This window comes from Leptopilina boulardi, unplaced genomic scaffold (assembly GCF_019393585.1).
Source record: "Leptopilina boulardi isolate dan_hultmark-lab unplaced genomic scaffold, ZJU_Lbou_2.1 LbouV2_310, whole genome shotgun sequence".
In the NCBI taxonomy this organism is placed as follows: Eukaryota; Metazoa; Arthropoda; class Insecta; order Hymenoptera; family Figitidae; genus Leptopilina; species Leptopilina boulardi.
In genome coordinates, this window is record NW_026137875.1 from 1,462,512 (window position 1) to 1,485,245 (window position 22,734).

At 22.3% G+C, this 22,734-nt stretch overlaps 2 protein-coding genes across 10 annotated transcripts in view; one reads left to right on the plus strand and one right to left on the minus strand.

Annotated features, from left to right (window-relative positions):
• The first annotated feature begins 1,213 nt into the window (after window positions 1–1,213).
• On the plus strand, window positions 1,214–15,351 carry LOC127283783 (probable glutamate--tRNA ligase, mitochondrial). Of its 2 annotated transcripts, none has more exons than XM_051308877.1 (10): window positions 1,214–1,598; window positions 1,873–2,107; window positions 9,329–9,524; window positions 9,652–9,863; window positions 11,333–11,555; window positions 11,636–11,796; window positions 11,875–12,038; window positions 12,148–12,305; window positions 14,718–14,794; window positions 15,071–15,351. In XM_051308877.1, exons 1-10 carry the CDS (start codon window positions 1,511–1,513, stop codon window positions 15,081–15,083), a joined length of 1,527 nt encoding a protein of 508 aa, XP_051164834.1. In that variant the 5' UTR covers window positions 1,214–1,510; the 3' UTR covers window positions 15,084–15,351. The 2 variants fall into 2 exon arrangements, with proteins under 2 accessions (XP_051164834.1, XP_051164833.1); XM_051308876.1 differs by having other exon boundaries at window positions 1,215–1,598; window positions 15,112–15,351.
• Window positions 15,352–15,570: 219 nt separating this feature from the next.
• Window positions 15,571–22,734, minus strand: part of LOC127283781 (diacylglycerol kinase eta) — a 179,970-nt gene continuing 172,806 nt past the window's right edge. For all 8 annotated transcript variants that reach the window (XM_051308870.1, XM_051308867.1, XM_051308868.1 and 5 more), the window contains one exon: window positions 15,571–20,951. In XM_051308870.1, coding sequence (XP_051164827.1) covers window positions 20,661–20,951 — 291 coding nt within the window. In that variant the 3' untranslated portion in view covers window positions 15,571–20,660. The remainder of the gene's footprint in view (window positions 20,952–22,734) is intronic.

Genomic DNA, 22,734 nt, shown 5'->3' on the forward strand with positions numbered 1-22,734 from the left:
AGAAAAAAAGATGCGCAATCTAATTCTGTATAAGAATATGCTTGAAAAATATTAATTAATTAAATATTAAATAAACTACAATAGCTCATTTTGCTCTTTAAAAGATTTTCTACAATTCTGTTTGTTGAATTTTATTAAAAATATTTTGATCAAAAGTTAATAAACAAATAAAATTTTTATTTTTTATATTTTTTAAACAAACCATTATTATTAACAAAAACACAAAATCAGAATTGTAGAGAATCTTTTAAAGAGAAAAATGAGCAATTGTTTATAAAAATTGAGTTAAAATTATAATTGTTCACTAACTTTTAATAAAAAATACAAAATGTTTATTAATTATTATTTAAAAATAAATTTTAACTCAAAAAATAATTTTTTTCCAAAATTGTACAATTGGATTTGTCGAATTTGGGTGTAATAAATTTTGAATATATTTGTAGTTATGTTAATGGGTTGAAGTTTGAACCTCCTTAAAATAAAATGAAAATAAAACTTATATTTTATATTTCCCCCCGTGAACATAACTATGATATGGCTACTTGAGTCGCTTGTTTAGTCGGCTTTACTCTTTTTCATATTTTCACACAATAGAACTAAAAATGCAAACATAAAAATGAATTTTACAATATTTCGCCACCTCGACCCCCACCAATAATACTTTTAAGAAAAACGTAAATATTTTCATGAAAACTTAATAAATTGACAAAATTAAACGATATTCGTCTTCAGCGATGAATTCCAGGTCAGATTATACTTATCTGGTTTATTCGTTACAATTTAATTGTTTCTTATAGCATTGACGAAACAAGACAATTGTGGTTAGAAAAACAAATTTTCAGAAATAACATCTAGAGAGGAAACTCGCGAGAAAAGGGAGAACGTTGTCAATTACAATAAGGATTATTTTTGCCTGAACCTTAATGCGCGTGCATATGCGACTTGTTTTGGCGGAATGAGGATCGATTTCGACCCTGCATCCTACCTCATTCCTCCCTGGTTTGGTCAGGGGTGAAATTGTAAAAAAAAAAACAATATTAAATGATTAATAATAAGTAAATGAATAAGAAAAAATGAACAATTATTCATTAATTTGTAATTATTTAACATCTATCATATGTGTTAAAAATGCTGTTTGTATACTAATTGAGTTGAATATAATGAAAAGTTAAAATTTTGAATTCATGACGTCACAGTAACAATACAGCGTGTGAGAGCAGACCAAAGTCGCAGTCAGCTGATCGTTTTGAAGCTGCATTCGCACGTGTTCTTCAATGAGTACATATTTACAAGTGAATTATTTCAATAAAAAGTTGAACAATACTATTAAACAAGTTAAACAATACAAGGAAATGAACTAATTTTATTCAACACACTTTTACAGAAACATCTTTTACTATGTTCTTTTCATAATTCTCATTATTGTCAATATATATATCTTAATATAAGGTTATGTTATCTGCGTTTTGTACAACGCACTATTAAAGGTGAATTTTTAAATTTTGATAAAATGCGTAAACTATTTAATATTCAATTGATTCAAAAGAGATTTTACAAGAAACAACCAGTACGCGTACGTTTTGCTCCAAGTCCAACAGGTAAAATTATTATTTTATTTCTATACCGTTTTTTGAATAATTTTTCATTCGATTTTTGCGCGCAAAAAAAAAATCTTATTTTTTTTTAATTTTTTTACATATTCAAGAGTTTTAAGTGAAAAAATAAAAACTATAAATAGATTATAGAAATTTAATTTCTTTTTCGTAAATGAAAATAATATTTTTTGACCTTGTGTCGTTATATTTAAAAAGTAATTTTTTGTTTTGAAAATTAAAAGAATTTTAAGAAAATATTTGTTTATATTTAAAATAGGATTTTTGCATCTTGGAGGTTTACGAACAGCATTATACAATTATTTGTACGCTCGTAAATATAATGGTTCGTTTATTTTACGAATCGAGGACACAGATCAAACGAGAGTAGTTCCTGGTGCAATGGAACAATTGCACGATGATTTATTGTGGGCAGGAATTATTCCAGATGAAGATCCGATTAGAGGTGGTCCATCAGGACCGTATATTCAATCAAGACGATTGGAAATCTATCAGTAATCGATGCATTCAATTTATATATATATATATATATATGGGGCGGACGTTCGAGAAGTTGGCAACGCCATTTCATTTTTTCAAAAAATCAATTTTTGTGCTAAATTTTGCTAATTTTGTGCTAATTTGTGCTGCAAAAATTTTTTTGAAAAAATTAAAAATAGGGGTCAAAAATTTAAAAAAACAGTTTTTGGCAAAAAAATTATGATTCACTTTTATTCTAAACAAATCATTTGTCCAGTTATAATGTAACAACAATACAATCTACAAAAAAATTAAAAAAAATTTTTTTTTTTTTAAATACAAAAATTTAATATTCAAAATTAAAATTTTTAACCATAAAACGGAAAAAATATCAATATTTACGAAAATAAATTTTCCTGCTATATTCTGCAAGACAAGCACAAAAATAATCTCTAAAAACATTTTTAAAAAACTGAGTTTAATTAAAAGAAATTGCAATTTTATTACTCAAAATAAACATTTTTAACCCTAAAATGGGTAAATATCAAAATTTCCCAAAATCAATTTCTGTGCTGTATTCTACAATACTAGCACAAAAATAATCTCAAAAAAATTTTTTGAAAAACTGTGTTTAATTCAAAAAAATTGCAATTTTATTAATAAAAATTAAGATTTTTAATCCTAAAACGGGCAATTATCAAAATTTTGAAAAATCAATTTCTGTGCTGTATTCTACAATACGAGCACAAAAATAACCTCTAAAAATATTTTTAAAAAACTGAGTTCAATTAAAAGAAATTGCAATTTTATTACTCAAAATTAACATTTTTAACCCTAAAATGGGCAAATATCAAAATTTTTGAAAATCAATTTTTGTGCTGTATTCTACAATACTAGCACAAAAATAATCTCAAAAAACATTTTTAAAAAACTGAGTTTAATTAAAAGAAATTGCAATTTTATTACTCAAAATTAACATTTTTAACCCTAAAATGGGTAAATATCAAAATTTCTCAAAATCAATTTCTGTGCTGTATTCTACAATACTAGCACAAAAATAATCGCAAAAATATTTTTAAAAAACTGAGTTTAATTAAAAGAAATTGCAATTTTATTACTCAAAATTAACATTTTTAACCCTAAAATGGGTAAATATCAAAATTTCTCAAAATCAATTTCTGTGCTGTATTCTACAATACTAGCACAAAAATAATCGCAAAAATATTTTTAAAAAACTGAGTTTAATTAAAAGAAATTGCAATTTTATTACTCAAAATTAACATTTTTAACCCTAAAATGGGTAAATATCAAAATTTCTCAAAATCAATTTCTGTGCTGTATTCTACAATACTAGCACAAAAATAATCTCAAAAAAATTTTTTGAAAAACTGTGTTTAATTCAAAAAAATTGCAATTTTATTAATAAAAATTAAGATTTTTAATCCTAAAACGGGCAATTATCAAAATTTTGAAAAATCAATTTCTGTGCTGTATTCTACAATACGAGCACAAAAATAACCTCTAAAAATATTTTTAAAAAACTGAGTTCAATTAAAAGAAATTGCAATTTTATTACTCAAAATTAACATTTTTAACCCTAAAATGGGCAAATATCAAAATTTTTGAAAATCAATTTTTGTGCTGTATTCTACAATACTAGCACAAAAATAATCTCAAAAAACATTTTTAAAAAACTGAGTTTAATTAAAAGAAATTGCAATTTTATTACTCAAAATTAACATTTTTAACCCTAAAATGGGTAAATATCAAAATTTCTCAAAATCAATTTCTGTGCTGTATTCTACAATACTAGCACAAAAATAATCGCAAAAATATTTTTAAAAAACTGAGTTTAATTAAAAGAAATTGCAATTTTATTACTCAAAATTAACATTTTTAACCCTAAAATGGGTAAATATCAAAATTTCTCAAAATCAATTTCTGTGCTGTATTCTACAATACTAGCACAAAAATAATCGCAAAAATATTTTTAAAAAACTGAGTTTAATTAAAAGAAATTGCAATTTTATTACTCAAAATTAACATTTTTAACCCTAAAATGGGTAAATATCAAAATTTCTCAAAATCAATTTCTGTGCTGTATTCTACAATACTAGCACAAAAATAATCTCAAAAAAAATTTTTGAAAAACTGTGTTTAATTTAAAGAAATTGCAATTTTATTACTCAAAATTAAGATTTTAAATCTATAAATATAATTTATAAAATTTTTAACTCTAAAGAGGGGTAATATCAAAACTTTTGAAAATCAATTTTTTTGAACAAAAATGACCTATAAAAATATTTTAGAAAAACTGTACACACATATCACGACTTCTTGCTGGGAGGTTACTGTAACGATATCTGTAGGATTTGTAAGGTTACTGTGTAAGCCTGCGGTAAACTTGAGGTCATCTTAAAACTTCCGCCTTACAGTAAGCTTACACAGTAAAGCTAAGGTAAGCTTACACAGTATGGTCGTGGTAAGTTTACATGGTAAAGTTGTGGTAAGCTTACACGGTAAGATAGTTGTAAGCTTCCTTTAAGGTTACTGTAAGGTTGATGTAAGGTTACTATAAACATAGAATGTTGTTAATAAATAAAATTTATTAATATTTATGCGCAGTAGTGTTCTATGGCACATACGGCTGCGCAGTAACTTTTATTTGACAAACCCTATTGGGGTTTATAAAGTACTTTACCAAATATATCATTTTTTATACAAAAAAATTTATAATATATAGTATATATTATAATATAATTATTTTTAATATATTTTCATATTACTTTATATTAACAGTAACTTTACAGTAACCTTACGGGAAGCTTACAACAACCTTACCATGTAAACTTACCACGACCTTACTGTGTAAGCTTACCTAGCTTTACTGTGTAAGCTTACTGTAAGGCGGAAGTTTTAAGATGACCTCAAGTTTACTGCACGCTTACACGCTAACATTACAAACCCTACAGATATTCTTACAGTAACCTCACAGCAAGAAGTCGTGCTATGTGGGTAAAATTAAACGAAATTACAATTTTTTAAAAATATTTTTAGAGGTTATTTTTGTGCTCGTATTGTAGAATACAGCACAGAAATTGATTTTTCAAAATTTTGATAATTGCCCGTTTTAGGGTTAAAAATCTTAATTTTTATTAATAAAATTGCAATTTCTTTTAATTGAACTCAGTTTTTTAAAAATATTTTTGCGATTATTTTTGTGCTAGTATTGTAGAATACAGCACAGAAATTGATTTTGAGAAATTTTGATATTTACCCATTTTAGGGTTAAAAATGTTAATTTTGAGTAATAAAATTGCAATTTCTTTTAATTAAACTCAGTTTTTTAAAAATGTTTTTTGAGATTATTTTTGTGCTACTATTGTAGAATACAGCACAAAAATTGATTTTCAAAAATTTTGATATTTGCCCATTTTAGGGTTAAAAATGTTAATTTTGAGTAATAAAATTGCAATTTCTTTTAATTGAACTCAGTTTTTTAAAAATATTTTTGCGATTATTTTTGTGCTAGTATTGTAGAATACAGCACAGAAATTGATTTTGAGAAATTTTGATATTTACCCATTTTAGGGTTAAAAATGTTAATTTTGAGTAATAAAATTGCAATTTCTTTTAATTAAACACAGTTTTTCAAAAATGTTTTTAGAGATTATTTTTGTGCTTGTCTTGCAGAATATAGCAGGAAAATTTATTTTCGTAAATATTGATATTTTTTCCGTTTTATGGTTAAAAATTTTAATTTTGAATATTAAATTTTTGTATTTAAAAAAAAAAAAATTTTTTTAATTTTTTTGGTAGATTGTATTGTTGTTACATTATAACTGGACAAATGATTTGTTTAGAATAAAAGTGAATCATAAATTTTTTGCCAAAAACTGTTTTTTTAAATTTTTGACCCCTATTTTTAATTTTTTCAAAAAAATTTTTGCAGCACAAATTAGCACAAAATTAGCAAAATTTAGCACAAAAATTGATTTTTTGAAAAAATGAAATGGCGTTGCCAACTTCTCGGACGTATGGGGCGGTCCACGCCATTCCAACATATCATCGACTTGGACATTTTTGATTTCGCTCAAATTTTTTTTACCTTTTTTTACTCATTAAAAAAGATCTTCCTGATTTTTTTCAAATTTTTTTATAAAGCCGTTTTCGAGATATAAATTTTTCAAAAAATTTTTTTTTTTAAAGCTCATAACTTTTTGATAAATGCACCAATTTTAATTTTTTTTCAAATTGTGTATTTTTCGGATGGAGCCCCGCAACAATTTAAAAATTTCAAAAATTTTGTTTATCTTTATTATTATGAAGAGGATTTTAAAATATATGCTGAATGGCACTTTTTCGCGAGTTATCATGGCAAAGGGCCTTGGGATGGTGTCGGAGGTACCGTAAAACGAGCAGCAGCACGGACAAGTCTTCAGTTGTAATTTTATAAAAAAAATTCCAACTTCACAGGAACTATATGAATGGGCTAAAAATTCGAGTAGTTTCCAAAATATTGATTTCAAATTTTCCTCATTCGAAGATTACAACGAGGCAACCGAAGTTCTTAATCTTCGATATACAAAGGCAAAAACTATTCAGGGTACACAACAATTTCATTGTGCAATCCCAAATAAAGATGGATCTTTAACTATGCGGATATTTTCCAGCTCAAATGAGAATTATTCTTGCAAAATATTTAAACGTCAAAAAATTGGATTAAAAAAAAAAGATCAAAATTTTAGTTCCAAATACAAGTTTATTATTATAATTACCTTCATTTATAAGTTTTTATTAATTAACTCTTTTACTGAAACATTAGAAATCATATTTGAGTAAAAAACAAATGTTTAAAAATTTTGAAAAATTTGAAAAAAAATATTAAAAATTGTTTTCCCACGACCGGACACTAGGCTTAAAATTTGTGTTATAAGAAGTAGTTTTTTTTGAAAATTTTTTGAAAAAAATCAAAATATACAAACACTTTTAAAAATAAGATTTTTATCTTGAAATTACAAAAAATAAGGTTAATAATTTTTTTTTAATTTTTTGCATGAAAGTTTTGAAAAGTTAATTTGAAAAAAAAAATTAAAATTGGAGCATTTATTAAAAAGTTATGAGCTTTCAAAAAAAAAATTTTTTTGAAAAATTTGAAAAAAATCAGGAAGCTCTTTTTCAATGAGTAAAAAAAGGTAAAAAAATTTGAGCGAAATCAAAAATGTCCAAGTCGATAATATGTTGGAATAGCGTGGACCGCCACATATATTTGTTAGATTTTAATGTTTTTCAGAGATGATAAAAATTATGATTTTTCAAAAACCAATTTTTTAAAAATCCGATTTTTCGATTTTAATCTGATTTTTTTGATTTACATCAAATTTCTTTTTACTTACATTACATTTTTCAAAAGTTTATTTCATATTTCACATTTTTTAATATAAATATTTAAAACGATAAATTTAATAATAAAAACATCAAAGTAAAATATTTATATTTTTATCAAAGAAAATAACAATTTTTGAATTAAAAACTAAAATACAAAAATTGATACTTTTCAAAATTGGTGATTTCTAAAAAGTATAATTTTGTAATACATATTATACCTTAAAATATTTAAATTACTAGAACTTTTCTTTTAGAAAATATAAATTAACTTTTTTTTTCTGTCCCCGGGATGATTCTGGTCAGTTTCGATAGATTTTATCTCGTTAATTACGAATCTGCAAAGAAAAATGCTCTAGCATGTCTACTTTTTAAGAAAATTAGTGTTAAAAAGTCAAAAAAGCGGGTTTTTTTTGCCATATTTAAATTTGAATAAATTAAAAACAATAGATGCTAAAATCTCATTCTTAGATTCAAATGAAAACTTGAATCATAAAGAAAAATTAAAGTAATTACGTTATGAAATTTGAAAATGTTTTATATAATTTTCAGAATACTTATGAATTAAAATTTTTTTTAAATTATTTTCTTAAAATATCGGATTATAAAATATAATTTAATATGAATTAGCAATTTTTTTTTTATTTACACTGTTTTTGTTTCGAGATTTATATAACATCACTTAGCACAATTATTATTCTTCAATACTATGGAATATTGTAATAATAAGCAAAATAGAAAATTTTATAATTTTATACTTTCGATGATGACAAAATATTTTCTCTATAATTAAAAATTTAATTTTAATCAATCAAGGGGATAAATAAATATTTAAATAAATAACAAAATTTATTTAAGTTTATCACTAATTATTTAATTTAATGATAATAAATAATCGATAGGTAACCTGGAAATCATATAAAATATTTTTAAATTTCAAGGCAGTCAAATTCATTTGTTTATCAATTTTTCACAGTGCTAAGATTATACGCATGGTGTTAATCAAATAATAATAAGTGATAAAATTAAACGCAAATGAAAAAATGAATTTTAAACTTAGCGTAATACCTTTAAATTTTTCCTTTGGTGAAATTGTTCTTTAAGACCCAAGCTTTCATTTAAATCTAAAAACAAGATTCCAATACTTCTTGTTTTTAATTTATTGAAAATTGAAGCATTTATTGATTAAAATTTGATTAAATTAAAAATTGATCTAAATTTAAATTCATTCTAGTTCTAATTAATTCAATCAAATCCAAAATTCAATTTAACCAAATTTGAATTTGTTTAAATTTTAATTGATTTAAATTTCAAATTATTTGAATTTTAATTTATCCCAATTTTTATTTATTTAAGTTTCAAATTATCTGAAGTTCAATTTATCCAAAAGTTGTTATTTTGGATCGATATTTTGTTACAAATAAAAATAAAAAAAAAAATTAATTTACCTAAATTTTTAACTATTACATAATATCTTCAATCATTTATGAAAAATTTCCATAAGAACAAAATTAATTATTTTGCACGTTAATTGGTTTTAATTATCATAGTTTTTTTTATCAATTATTTTCGGTAAATAATTCCCCTATTCACCTATTTTCAAGAAAAATGTGAAAAGACTGAATTATAGTAAAAAAATTGCATTTTTTAAACTTCAAATTATTAGATTTTTTTATAATTTATTAAATTTTTTATGCCAATTTTTGTTAGGAAAAATTTTTTATTACCAGAAAAATGTCAAGGAAATTGAAATTTTTTTCTAATTCAAAGAAATGAAAATTCAATTCATTGTGAAATTTTTTCAAATGAAAATTTTGTAATTAATATATTATGCGGGATATTGAGATGGATCTTTTAAATTTATATTACAGAGAAAATGTCAAGAAACTTTTGGATAATGGATCAGCGTACCATTGTTTCTGTACAGATCGAAGATTAGAATTAATAAAACGTGAAGCAAATCGACTTGGTGAAATGCCTAAATATGACAATAGATGCCGAAATTTGAGTAAAGATAAGGTTAAAGAAAAAATAGATATGGAAGAAGCTTACTGTATTAGATTTAAGGTATTTAGTATTTTTTTAATCCCTTTTCATGAAAGTTTACAAAAAAAAAAAAAAAATTTCCTATAGAAGAACTTGATTTTATAGTAACTATTTTGTTTTTTTTATTTATTTATTTTTTGGTAAATAGCTTTCACCAACACCAAGTCCTTTTAAAGATTTAGTATATGGAGATATAACTTTTGACGCTTCCACTGAAGGTGATCCTGTGATTATGAAAACTGATGGATATCCCACTTATCATTTTGCAAATATAGTCGACGATCATTATATGAGAATTTCACACGTCCTCAGAGGCGTTGAATGGCAGATTTCCACTCAAAAGCACTTGTTGCTCTACAAGTTCGTTTATTATTTTTTTTTTTTTACAAATTTTTTATTTTTATTACTTTAAAATTATATGAGCAATTCCACGTGAAATTAACCTATGACCATTTAAATTCGGATAAATATAATTTTCGAGTTACGAATTTTTAAAAATTTGGATTTTTCGAAATTTTTTAAAAAAGTAGATTTACTATTTTCAATGATATCTAATTCTAAAAGTATTAAATTAAGATTTAATATTATTTATTTAATAACTGTTAATAATTATATAAAGATAATTATTTAATTTTGCCAAGAGGAAAAAAAGTTACAGTTTTTCTTCGACTTTCGAAATATTTTAATGAGAAAATTTTTTTTTGCATTTTCATATAACAAATGACAATTGTTTGTAAACAAATTATTTTTTTTCAAACGACTCGATTTTTTTACCTTTTTTTTTTTTATTTTTCATACCTGAAAGTACTAAGAAGTAAGAGATAATTATTCTTCCTTAAATAATTTTTAAAAAACAGTTTTTTATTCGTTTTTTATTTATTTATTTTTTTAAATGTATTTTAATTTGCTTTTCTATGATTGAAGTGAAGGATCCTAGTGAATAAAAAACCTTTTTATTTTGAAAACTTTCAAAAAGCAAATTTAAAAAAAAATTGTTTTAAACAAAAAGGATCAGGCCCACAACAAAACATTTTGGAGAATCTTCCTAGTACTTCCAGGTATGTAAAAATAAAAAAAAAAAATTATAAAAAATCGGATCCATAGTTAGAAAAAAATTAATTTGATCATAAAACATTGTTATTTTTTATATAAAAAATTTTTTTTTAATTTTCTCGTTAACATATTATTTTGAAAGTCGAAGAAAAACTGAAACCTTTTTATTCTCTGGACAACATTAAATAATTATTATTATTTAATAATAAGTATTAAATTCCTATTTAATACTTTAGAGTTAGACATTGAAAATATACCTGCTTTTTAAAAACCCCGAAAAACCCAGATTTTTAAAAATTCATAACTCGAAAATTTGGGCACTTATAAAAAAATAAATACAACTTATTCCATTTTTTCTGTAAAGAACGAAAAAAAAATTTATCCAAATTTAAAAGTATATTTCGTGGAATCGCCCATAAACTTTTTTCATTATTTTAGAAAATTAAATTAATTATAATTTTCATTTCAATTATTAAGTGCCTGAAATTCTAAACGTTCAAATGAACAAAATCATTTTTTGGGATTTATAAATTTTTTTTTTAAATTACTACGACAATAAAAAATAAAAAATTACAGGAAAAATTTAATTAATTATTATTAATGTATTTTTAAATGCAAAAATTTTGTAATAAACTTTGAAGTTAAAAAAGTAGTAAATAAATTTTTCGTTCATTTGAACGTTCAGAATTTCAGGCACTATTTATTGGAAGAAAAAGTGTAAATTTATTTTAATTTAAATTTTTGATAAAAATGTGTACAATATTGAAATTTTTTAGAGCTTTTGGTTGGACACCTCCACATTTTGGACATTTACCTTTAATTTTAAATTCTGATGGATCAAAACTTTCCAAACGACAAGATAATATACGTGTTGAATATTATAGACAAAATGGAATATTTCCGGTAGCTTTAATAAATTATATAACAACAACAGGCGGTGGATTTAAAAGAGAACAAGGAACACAAGAATGTTATAATTATGAGGATTTAATAAACCAGGTAATTTTTTTTTTTTTAAATTTTTTTATTCAACTTCTCGATATTTATATAATTATATATAAAAATTAAATTATTTTCAGTTTGCTGTTAAAAAAATAAAGCCAAACTCTTCAAAACTAAATCCTGTGAAATTGCAAGAATTTAATCAACTCGAATTATCAAGTTTATTAGAAAATGAAAAAAATAATAGAATTTTTATTTCCAGTATTGTTAATATGGTGCAGGAGACTTTTCCCGAGAGGTATAATATATTATTTTGTGTCAAAATTAAAATTTTTTTTTTCTTTTTTTTTTATTTAATAATAATTTTAATCTTTAGAAAACAAGATGGCAGTTTAAAATTGGACGATGAAAATATACTTTCCACTTTGAAATGGGCAAAAAATAGAATAACAAAATTAACAGATTTAGTTTCATCGGATTTGTCATTTTTGTGGATTATTCCGCCTTTGACTCAAATTTCAAAAGATTCGAAACATATTGGTATGTTTATTTTCTTTTTTCAACTACAGCTTTAGAAAAAAATGAATTTAGAATAATAATAATAATAATAATGTATTTAAATATTTTACATTATTGATTTTATTAACAGAAATGGTGCAGGTTTTAATTGAAAAATTAGCAGATTCTAAGGATGATAATATTGAGAAAGATGTTATTTTATCATTTATAAGAGAATTGTCGAAAAATAATGGTGTTTCATATCCTGAATTTATGAAAACACTTCGATCTCTACTTAGTGGACTGAAGGTTGGTAATTTTATATAGGGTCAACTGGGGTAAATCCGAACGCTTTTAGTAAGTTTCAACAATAACATAAGTTTTTTCTTTAAAAAAAAAATACTTCCGGTATTCTGGTGCATGAAGTTGTTACTTTACTTCCATAGAACAATTTTATGGGGTAGAAAAAATTTTTGATAAATTACAATCGCAGGAAACTTAGCGTTCGTATTTACCTCGATACTTTGCAACTTTCCTAAAATATGGGGGTAAATACGAACGCCACTGTATTTCAGAAAAATCTTAGGGAAAATAAATTTAAAGTATTGCAATTGTTAAACTTATATAAAAACTCAAAAAAAATACGATAATAAACCTATTATGTAATAATGCATCATATATAAATACAAAAATCAAACAGGTTAAAAATTAAAATGCATTACACAATTAAAACCTTCAATAACTTTATCAAATCATAACGGATTTTTGCAAAACTTGCTACAGAAAGTATTTTGGAGTGATTGAATGTAAATACAAAAATAAAAGTCAAATTTTTTAAATTCAAAATGGCGTACTTTCCTAAAACTTATTTTTAAAAATGATCAAATTTGCTAACCCTGAAACCCCCCGAGTAACAATTTTCGAGCGAATCCAATGAATTTTTTAATTCTCGTCCGCCATTTTGAATTTTGAAAAACTGACTTCAAATTGGTAATTAGCGACCCCAAAAACCGTAGAATACCAAATTTTATTAAGATCCTGAAAAACTTTTTTCAACAAACCATTTGGCAAAAAAATTGAAACACTCCTTCGAGAGAACAGAGATTAAGTTTCTGCTTATTAATTACTAACGAGGATACGTATAGAAAGAAAAACTTTTTTCTATTTACTTTTATAATGTTAAAATAATAGTGTAATCAAATAAAAACAATTTTGTGTGGCTTTGATGTAAAAAAAAATTATTAAAAATACCGTTCGGATTTACCCCAGTTTTCCAATTTTCTTGGGTAAATACGAACGGTCTGATATTATTAATAAAATTTTACAGAAGGCAAAAATCAAATATAGTTTCTGTTCTAGTATTCATAACAAACAATTATAAATAATAAAATGAATTTTTAGCTTCTTTTTCTTCAAATACGAGACAAAATACTGAAAGAGTGTCATCTTTGATTTTCAATCTTTTTTGCAATACTCGTTATCTTTGTTTATGCTGTTGCTAATTAACAAACAAAAAATGGGATAATACTTAGAATCTCTTCAAGAGGATCTGAGGTAAAAATTCTCATATCGAACTTATTTTTAAAAATTTTAATTAAGCTGAAATAATTAGCGTTCGGATTTACCCCCCGTTCGGATTTACCCCGACTGACCCTAAAAAAAAAACTCAGACATTATTTTTTCAATTTTCTTTACCTTTTTTCGATTTTGAAACCTTTTACACATATTTTTAATTTATTTAATTGCAATTGCATTATTTTTCACTACATTTTTTTAAAATATTGAAGAAAACTTGAAGAAATTTTATATAATTTTATATAGAAAAATGTGTTTCAAAAGCACTTTATTGCTTCTAAAGACGTGAAGTTTAAAAAAAAATTATAACTTCCACAATTTTTATCAATTAAAAAAAATAAAAAAAAAATACTTCATATATAGAATTTGAGCAAAAAATGTTTTAAATAAATGTGAATTTAGTTCAAAGGTGTCGATAAACTTCACATTGATTTAAAAACCCTTTTTATACCGTTATCAATATAGTCTTAAAAATACGAAAATTTTAAACCTTTTTATCTTCGAAAATAGCTTCGAGACCAACGCAAAATTTTCAGTGTATGTATATTTAAATAATTTTCGAAACCCCATATTTTTTCATTTTTCTCCATGAAATTTATTGACTTTCAAAAATAGTGAAAATGAACAAAGTGGCTATTTTAATTTAAATACTCACATTGGAATCCTCCTTTAGATAAAAAAAAAAATTTTCTCGTGATCCAGTTGATAAATTTGAAACAAAAAATAGATTCTTCTCGTCTTGGGATGTACTTAATATTTAAAATTTTTTATTTTAAACAGTTTTTTAGATTGTTTATTAATAAAATTTAATCAAAAAAACTGTTCTTCATGTCATCTGTAAAATTTAAATTTAATTTAAAATTTGTAGAAAAAGAAATTCGTGTTATAATTCTGTAAAAACTAATTTGAAGAAATGAAAATCGACTAAAAGTGAATTCTATAGATAATGAAATTCAATCAAATGAAAATTCTAACAATTTAATTTTTAGAACCTTATGCATGCGTCTATTTTTTTTTGTCACCTTTTTCTGGAAAAAATCATCTTTTCACTTTTTTTTCTTTTGAGAATAAAACGTACAGTAATACCTGATTCATTTTATCTTTGTTTTATTCATAAATAAAAATTTATTAAACTTTTTTTTCAAGGTTGGACCAGGTATTGCAGATATGATGGAGATTCTTGGAAAGGAGAAAACTATAGAACGTTTAAAACGTTATACCAGGTAAAGCGAAGGAAACTTTTTTTTTAATTAAAAAAATTTTACTTTATCATTTATACTAGTCTTTAAAAAATATATATTTCTTTATAATTTTATTAACGTTTAACATTCCAGTTTAATATATTTAGTAATTTTATTGAAAATATTTTATTAATTTTTTAATGTTTTTAGTTTTATTTATTTATATATATTTACTTTAGAAATGAAAAAAGAAATTGTTTTCCTTTTTTTTTTTTTTTTTTTCGTGAAATCGCGATGTTTTAATTAATTTTTAATCAGCGACAAATTGTGATTGAACGAGAACATTAATGTTGTATTAGTGATGGAAGCTTCAAGAGGGATCGAAAATCAGTTCGAGGAACATGAATTAAAAACGGAGTTGAAAGTTAAAAGGAAGAAAAGTACTTAGAAAATATTTTGCTTTGTGATCTTTACAAATACAAGTCAATATAAAATATTGTTGTACATATATATAGCTAGATTTTTTGAAAATAGTTTGTAAATAATTTGCTTTTTTGTAAATAATTTTTCTTTGAAAATAAAATTTATTTAAAAATTTATTTTCTACTTTTTTTTGTGTGTGTGGCGTAAAAAGCACGACAAAAAGTAAATTCAGAAAAATTGAAAAAAGGAATATTTTTCAAATTCTTATTTTAAAATAATTTTGATTAGACGCAAATTGAAAAATTTACCTACTGCGAATCAAAATGAAATGTGGTAATGGAATTGTAATTAAAAAGAAATAAATTAAAATTATACTTGAAAATAATTAAAAATGATAGATTCAAAAATTCAAGTTTATTTAACATTTCGAATACACTGAAAAGTTAAGTGAATACTGCTGTCCTGATTTAAAAATATGCTATCTACATTTTTTTTTTTTTGTTTTTTCTACGAAAAATGAGTCTTTTTTTATCCGTGAAAGAAAAGACGAATTTACACTTAACAAGCGCATATATACAGTTTTTGCATATTTGGAAGAAAAAAAACAGAAATTGCAATTTTGTTTGACAAAATAAAATTAGCGCATTTTGTCAAATATCTCGAAATGTAATCAGTTTTTTTTAAATTAGGACGACAGAAGAGAACAAAGATTTAAAAGTTTATAAATTGATTATATTATATTATAGTTGAGTATATAAAATCACATAAAATTTCCCTCTTTTTTTCTATCATAAGTTTTTCTTTTTCTCTTTTGGATTTTAAAAATTTAAAAGCTATATTATAGGAAATTTCGAATGAGCTAATTAATATATTTATATATTTCAACTATTATGTACCATAAATAGGGAAATTACACTTTTTAAGAGGGAAAATTTTGTTGTTTTTTTTTTTTTTTTTTCATTTTTCCGCAAAAAATTACACTTCTGAGCTTTTCGATGTGTATTAACCACAAAAAAATATGAAATATATCATTTATATAATAATAAATTTATTATTAATTATTACATAATAAATATTATATAAATTGTATAATATATATATAATATATTTCATATTTTTTTTACAAAAATTTTTTTTTAACTTATATTACCTACTCTAATTATTATAGAATCGATAGAATTGGTTCTTAATGAAAGAAACTCATTTTTAATATTCAAAAATAGTTTTGAATTATTTCAATTTCTAATAATTTCTAAATAATAATTTAAAAATGAACAATTTTTTTTTAAATATTAAACCTGTAAACAAATTACTATAAATACATAGCTTATAAATTTTTAAAGTTACATGAAAATTTTATTTTAAAATTATATTATTTTTATGTATTTATGAAAAAGAGTTGAGAGAAAATCTCTGGTAAGACTAATTTTAAGAAAAATATACAACACTTTATTATGTATTATTATTTTATCACAGAATGTTCAAACTTAAAGAGATATTAAATAAATTTTTTTTAAAACAATCACTAAATACACTTTTTTTTTTTTTAATACTTAAATGTGATTTTTTTCAGATCTTTGAAAATGAAGTTTTTTGAGAATAAAAAAAAATCACATATACGAACATTATAAATTTCTGATAGAAAAAAAATTTACATATATAGAATAAAATTGAAAGTAAAAAAGAATTATTGTGAATAAAATAAATATTTTTTACTAGTAAGGCAGATTATTTTTATTTATTTATTTTTTTTTTTTGAAGAACTTAGTTTTTTGTTCTTTTGGAAAAATGTGCGCTAAAATTAAAATTTTGAAAAAATTTACAAAGATTTTATCAGATTCACACGATTCACTCACATTTTGTTTTACATAATTATATACTTTTTTTAGAATTTAGCTTCAGTTTATATACTTCACTATTTTTTTTTTTTTTATCAATTTGCGATTATCTTGAGGTTTTTGTTTTTACATTTATTTTTTAAACTGAAAAATTATTATTATTGATTATTATTTTTATACATTATACTAATTTAAATTATTGAAAAAATGAATTTTTTGGGGAAAAAAAAACGAAAATTCGTTTTTTAAATCTATCAGAAAATAAATATAGTCAACTGGGGGTAATTATAACATTCAATGGGGCTATTATACCCATCGACAGTTTTTAATGAATAAAATTTGAATTTTAAAATATTTATAAAAAATGCCGCTTGGTGTGTAAATATTTAAATTTAAATACTAAAATTTTTTCCTTAGATTGTTTTTTTTCGATATTGAAAAAAAATTATTTTTTATAATAAATTACTAAATTTTGAAGTAAAATTCATAATTAACAAAATTAAAATTTCAACTTAGTATCATAATTTCTATTATTTTTCAATAATAATAATTTTTTACTATTTTTTTCATGATTCTGAACAATAAATTTTGAAACTTTTACATTTTTTCAAAAAAAATAAAATTTCTAATTGATAAAAAAAAATTTATAAATTGCTCAAAAATAATTTTTCGTCAATTTTTCATACTGAAATACTTATGATTTTTTTTTTCTGAAAGAATGCAACGACAAAAAATTGAAATTCTTGAATTCTTTATTGACTTGTTGAGTAAAAAGACTAGTAAAAAAAATCATTTTTCGATCCTCCAAAATAATCGAAAGAATCAACTTTTATAAAAATTAGCATTTTTGTCGGTATAATTACCCCAGTTATCGGTAATATATATTTTTTGAATTTGATTTGATTTTCAATATAATTTCATAATATTATAAAATAAAAAAAAAAAATTTGTCGATAAATTATATAATAAAAAATAAATTGTAAAAAATGTCTTTGTATTCGAAAAATCTCAGTTTAGAATTTTCTTTTTTAATTCAACTTTTTTATTTAGAATTGTTTTTTTTTTTTTTTGTTTTAAATATAAAAATTACGCTATATTCTATTTATATAGAAATGAGCGAATTTTGATTTACTTCGAGGAATAGTTACACTTATAACGATATTTTGTTTCAAATAAAAAAAAAATAATAACCAGGATTCTACTTGATGTGTTTTCTCTTTCAAAACAAATTTTTTTTTTTTTTTTACTTATTTACAATATTTCTTTTAATTATTGAGTATTTTATCGGTATAATTATTATTAATTTACAGGCAAGAATGAAAGTTTTCATATCATCATAATCGCAACTATTTTTTTACACATTCATCAACAAATTTTCTCAAAGAGTAAAAACTATGAGATTTGATTCAAGTTATTATATTTACAGAATTTTTTCCCTTTATATTATTCAAAAATAAATTGCGTATACTTTTTCAATTAAATTTAATTTTCAATTTTAAATAATTTAGAAGAATTTTGCTATTTAAATTATAGTTTCTCTACATATCAGTCTTTATACTAAAAATGCTAAACTGTCGCACAGATAAAGGTACCAAATTTTTATTTAAAAAAAAAAAAGTTTCTCATACTAAGAATTTTGAAACAAGAAGTATTTTTTAAAATACTTTTTCTAGTTTTCTTTCTTTCTTTTTTTTTGTAAATTTTTTACTTAAAAAGAAATAATTAAAAATATAAGAGTAAACTCAGTATCACATCGAAAGCACATTTAACTGTGCGAATTTTCAAAGTGTATATATAAATCTACAATGACTGTCGAGAGAATATTATTTATAATAATTATGGTAACGAGATTTGAGTAGTTTCGAGTTTACAGACTTACAGAAAGGCGCATAAGATCGTTACTGAAAATTGTATTATAGAGGCACCATACAGTCAAACGCTTAATCTTCCATGGAAGTTTAACTTTCTGAGTTTAATTATATAGTTAGCAGTTTCTGATTAAAAAATTAGATGGGAATTTTCATATTTTAGAATTTTACCTAATGAAAAAAAAAGTAACTTTAAGAAATATATTTTCTTTAAAAATATATATATTTAGCAAAAATTATTTTCTTAATTTTCCATCAGCTTTCTAAATTATAAAAACCGATTAAATAAAGAACTATTTTTTTTTCCGAGATCTATTAAAAATGAAAATTCCCATCTTAATTAGAAACGCTTGTCAATTATTAAACGCTTAATATTATATATTATTATACTTATAGTTATAATTCTCTAACGAAGGAACTTATTTATGATATTACAGATTTGTAAAAAAGATTTAAGACAATAACAATTGCTCGTTTATAATAATTATTGAAATATCGTTTTAATTTTTAAAAAAAAGAATTTTTTTTTTCAAATAGAACGAAAAAAAAAATTCCTTCGAAAATAAACGATATTTCAGACGAGCATGGCAAGAAACAAGATATTTACAATAGAGTATAAGAAGTTTAAATCTTTACAGTTCTCTATTAATATATTATATAAGAAGTTTATAAATTTACGAGAGAAATCATTTTTCTATTATGAGATAGTTTCGACTAATTCTAAGAGTTTGAAAAAAGAAGCTTAATAATAAGTTTCCCTCTATATATATATATAGATAAAACTATCTCATTTACATAAAATTTATATTCGTAGCGATTTTAATGAGTTTTTTGCTTTTATAATTTCACAAAAAAAGGAGAAATTTTATTGCTAATTTAATTGCAATTCTTTTTTTGGCAAGAGAAAAATTTTCTTAATTTACTTTTTTAAATAAAGATATTAATTAAAATTATTTTAAAAAAAAAATTAAAAAACAAACATTTTTCTTTGTACAATTTTTTTTTTAATTACGAATTTCTAACCTTGTTTTGTGCTAGAAAAAGCGTTAAATCTCATTATCTATTTTGTGCAAAGCAGCGGTATTGTTTCAATTAACAATACGCTTTGATTTGAGAAAAAAAAAAAAAAAACAATTAAAACGTTCGTGAAAAACATACACGTACATTTATTTTATTTTTGATTATATTTTAATAAAAAGAGACTAGAGTTTTGGCACCGAAACTACTGAAGGAAATACTGTATATACGTATTCGCTCAAAGCAAATATTTTCTTTTTTTAACGTGCCCTTAATAAAAATAGGCATTTTTTATTCAATATATTATTTAGTATAATAAATACTTACTTCATAAAATCGCAATCAACTTTGATTGGATTGTTTTTTTAATTCTTTGACATCATCGAATGATGAGTATTTGAAGACAAAAAAAAAAAAAAAAAAAAAAAAACATTTTTCCTGTGATAATTAATTAATTACTCATCAATTCTTTTTTCAGTGTAATAATTAATTAATCATCAAAATTATAAATTTTATAATTAACTAATTATAGTAAACTAATAAACTGGAGAAAAAAAAGATTCGTACTATAAAAAGAAATAAATTTGTTGCAAAAATTTTCTCTTTACAAATTACGAGAAATTAAAAATAAATTATTAAAAACTAATAGTGAATAATAATTAAATAATTTAAGAAGAAAATAAATTGTGAATAAAATTTTGAAATAATTAAAATATTTCAATCGCACTGTAAATAATATTTTTCCATAAATAAATGGCATGATTAGCTATTAAGATCGTTGATTGCTTGTAAAATACGTTTTACGTGACCAACTTTTGTTATTCCTAATTCTTTCAAATCTCTTCTGGCTAATGATAATAATTCACGTCCACGAATATCGTGTGAAACAAAATTATCGACATATTCTCCAAGTTGAAGATTCTCCAACCAACAGCATACCTCCTGAACACCCCAATGTGTCACTTGATCTCTCGCTGGATGATTGCCTGCATTTCCAATTGATCGACGGAATTTCAACCAAAATAGTCCACGATGTCGATTTTTTTTGTCGCTCTGAATTTTATAAGATGAGAATAATGCAAATAAAAAGGAAACAAAAATATTTTGTTAGAAAATAATTTTTAATTAATTTGAAAAAAAAATATTGTTAAAAGACAATATTTTTTTTTTTTTTTTTTTTGATATTGTTAAAAAAAACATTATTATTATTATTATTATTATTTTTTTTTTAATAAATATACATATCAGGTTTCTGACAACTTGTATAGCAGGGACTTTGTACAATATGCACAATATACGATTATTTTAAGGATGAGATTCAATATTAGATAATAATTGTAATTTAAAACGTCGGTGAAGTTTATAACCAGGGTTGACACAATAATATTATTTTGGTTTTTCCCTGAATTTTCTCTGATTTCTAGACAAAATGAAAATTTGTTCCCTAACTCTAATAAAAATATTTCAAGAGGTTTTCAATAACAGAACTCGGATTGCACGAATTTTACGACTTTTTTTAAAAAATTTTTTACAGGCTTCGAATCGAATTTAAGGAACAAAAACAGTCGTTTTAGTTTATATTCCAAAAATGTCGAAAAAGTCGATTTTTTTTATTTTAATAAAACTTAATATTTAAAAAAAATGAATATTTTATTTTAAATAACTAATGTTATTAGATATTAAATTAATTTTATATTAATTCTGTAATGAGAATAATTCTATATAAAAATATTATCAAGAAAATTTATTTCGAATATTTCAGAATCAAACTAAGTAATTGTAAGTGACAAATTTTCAAAATTTTATCTAAGTAGGCCTGATTTAAGCAATTTATTCGAATTAAAAATTTTGTCATAGTTTTTAGTTTTGATGGTCAAAAAAAATGTCAGAGGCAATACTTAATCAAGTTTTACAGATTTTTAAAATAAAATTTTTTTTTAATAATAATTTTGAAAGAGTTAAAATTGAAATTTTTAAAAATAATTGAATTTCAAAAGATTTTGTTAATTTTCAGACAATAATTAAATTTTACAGAACTAAAAATAATTTATTAAATAATTTTAATTTAACATTTTATAATAGGAGAAATTTTTAGTGATTTCTGTTGATGAAGAATTTATTAGAAATCACATATAAAAAATTGAATTCTATAAGTTTTTAAATGAAAAATGTTTTCAGATAATTGAATTTTCGAAGAATATTATAAAAATAATTGAAATTTTTGCAAATAATTAAATTTACAGTGATTTTGAATAAAAAATTTTTTCGTAATTTTATTTGCTAATTTTTTGGTAATTTTATTTGCTAAATTTTTTAAAATTATAAACAATTATTAAATTTTATAAAAATTTGAATTGAAAAATAGTTTAAGATAATTGTGAAGCCTGTTTTTAAAATTGAATTAGAAAAAAAAAAAATTAACTTGAATTGTTTACAAAATCAATTATTTTTAATAATTTAAAACAAATTTTTCGAAAACATTATAAATCTTTCAATTAAAAATCTCCTGAAATTTAATTATTTCTAAAAATTTTAAATCAAACTTTTTCAAATTCAATTATTTTAAAAATTTTAATTAAAAATCTTCTCAAATTCAATTATTTCACAAATTTTCATTTAAAATTAATTTTTTTTTCAATAATATTTTAATATTATTGAAATTTTTTATTCGAAATTTTAATTATTTAAAACATTTTTCGAAATTTTGAATTCGAATAATGTGCATAAATTGAACTTGAAAAATTTTCTTTTTTTTTTTAAATGTAACTTTTAATTATTTTTGAAAATTTGTTTTGAAACTTAATTGAAATCTGGAAAATTTGTCTGAGTTTAATTT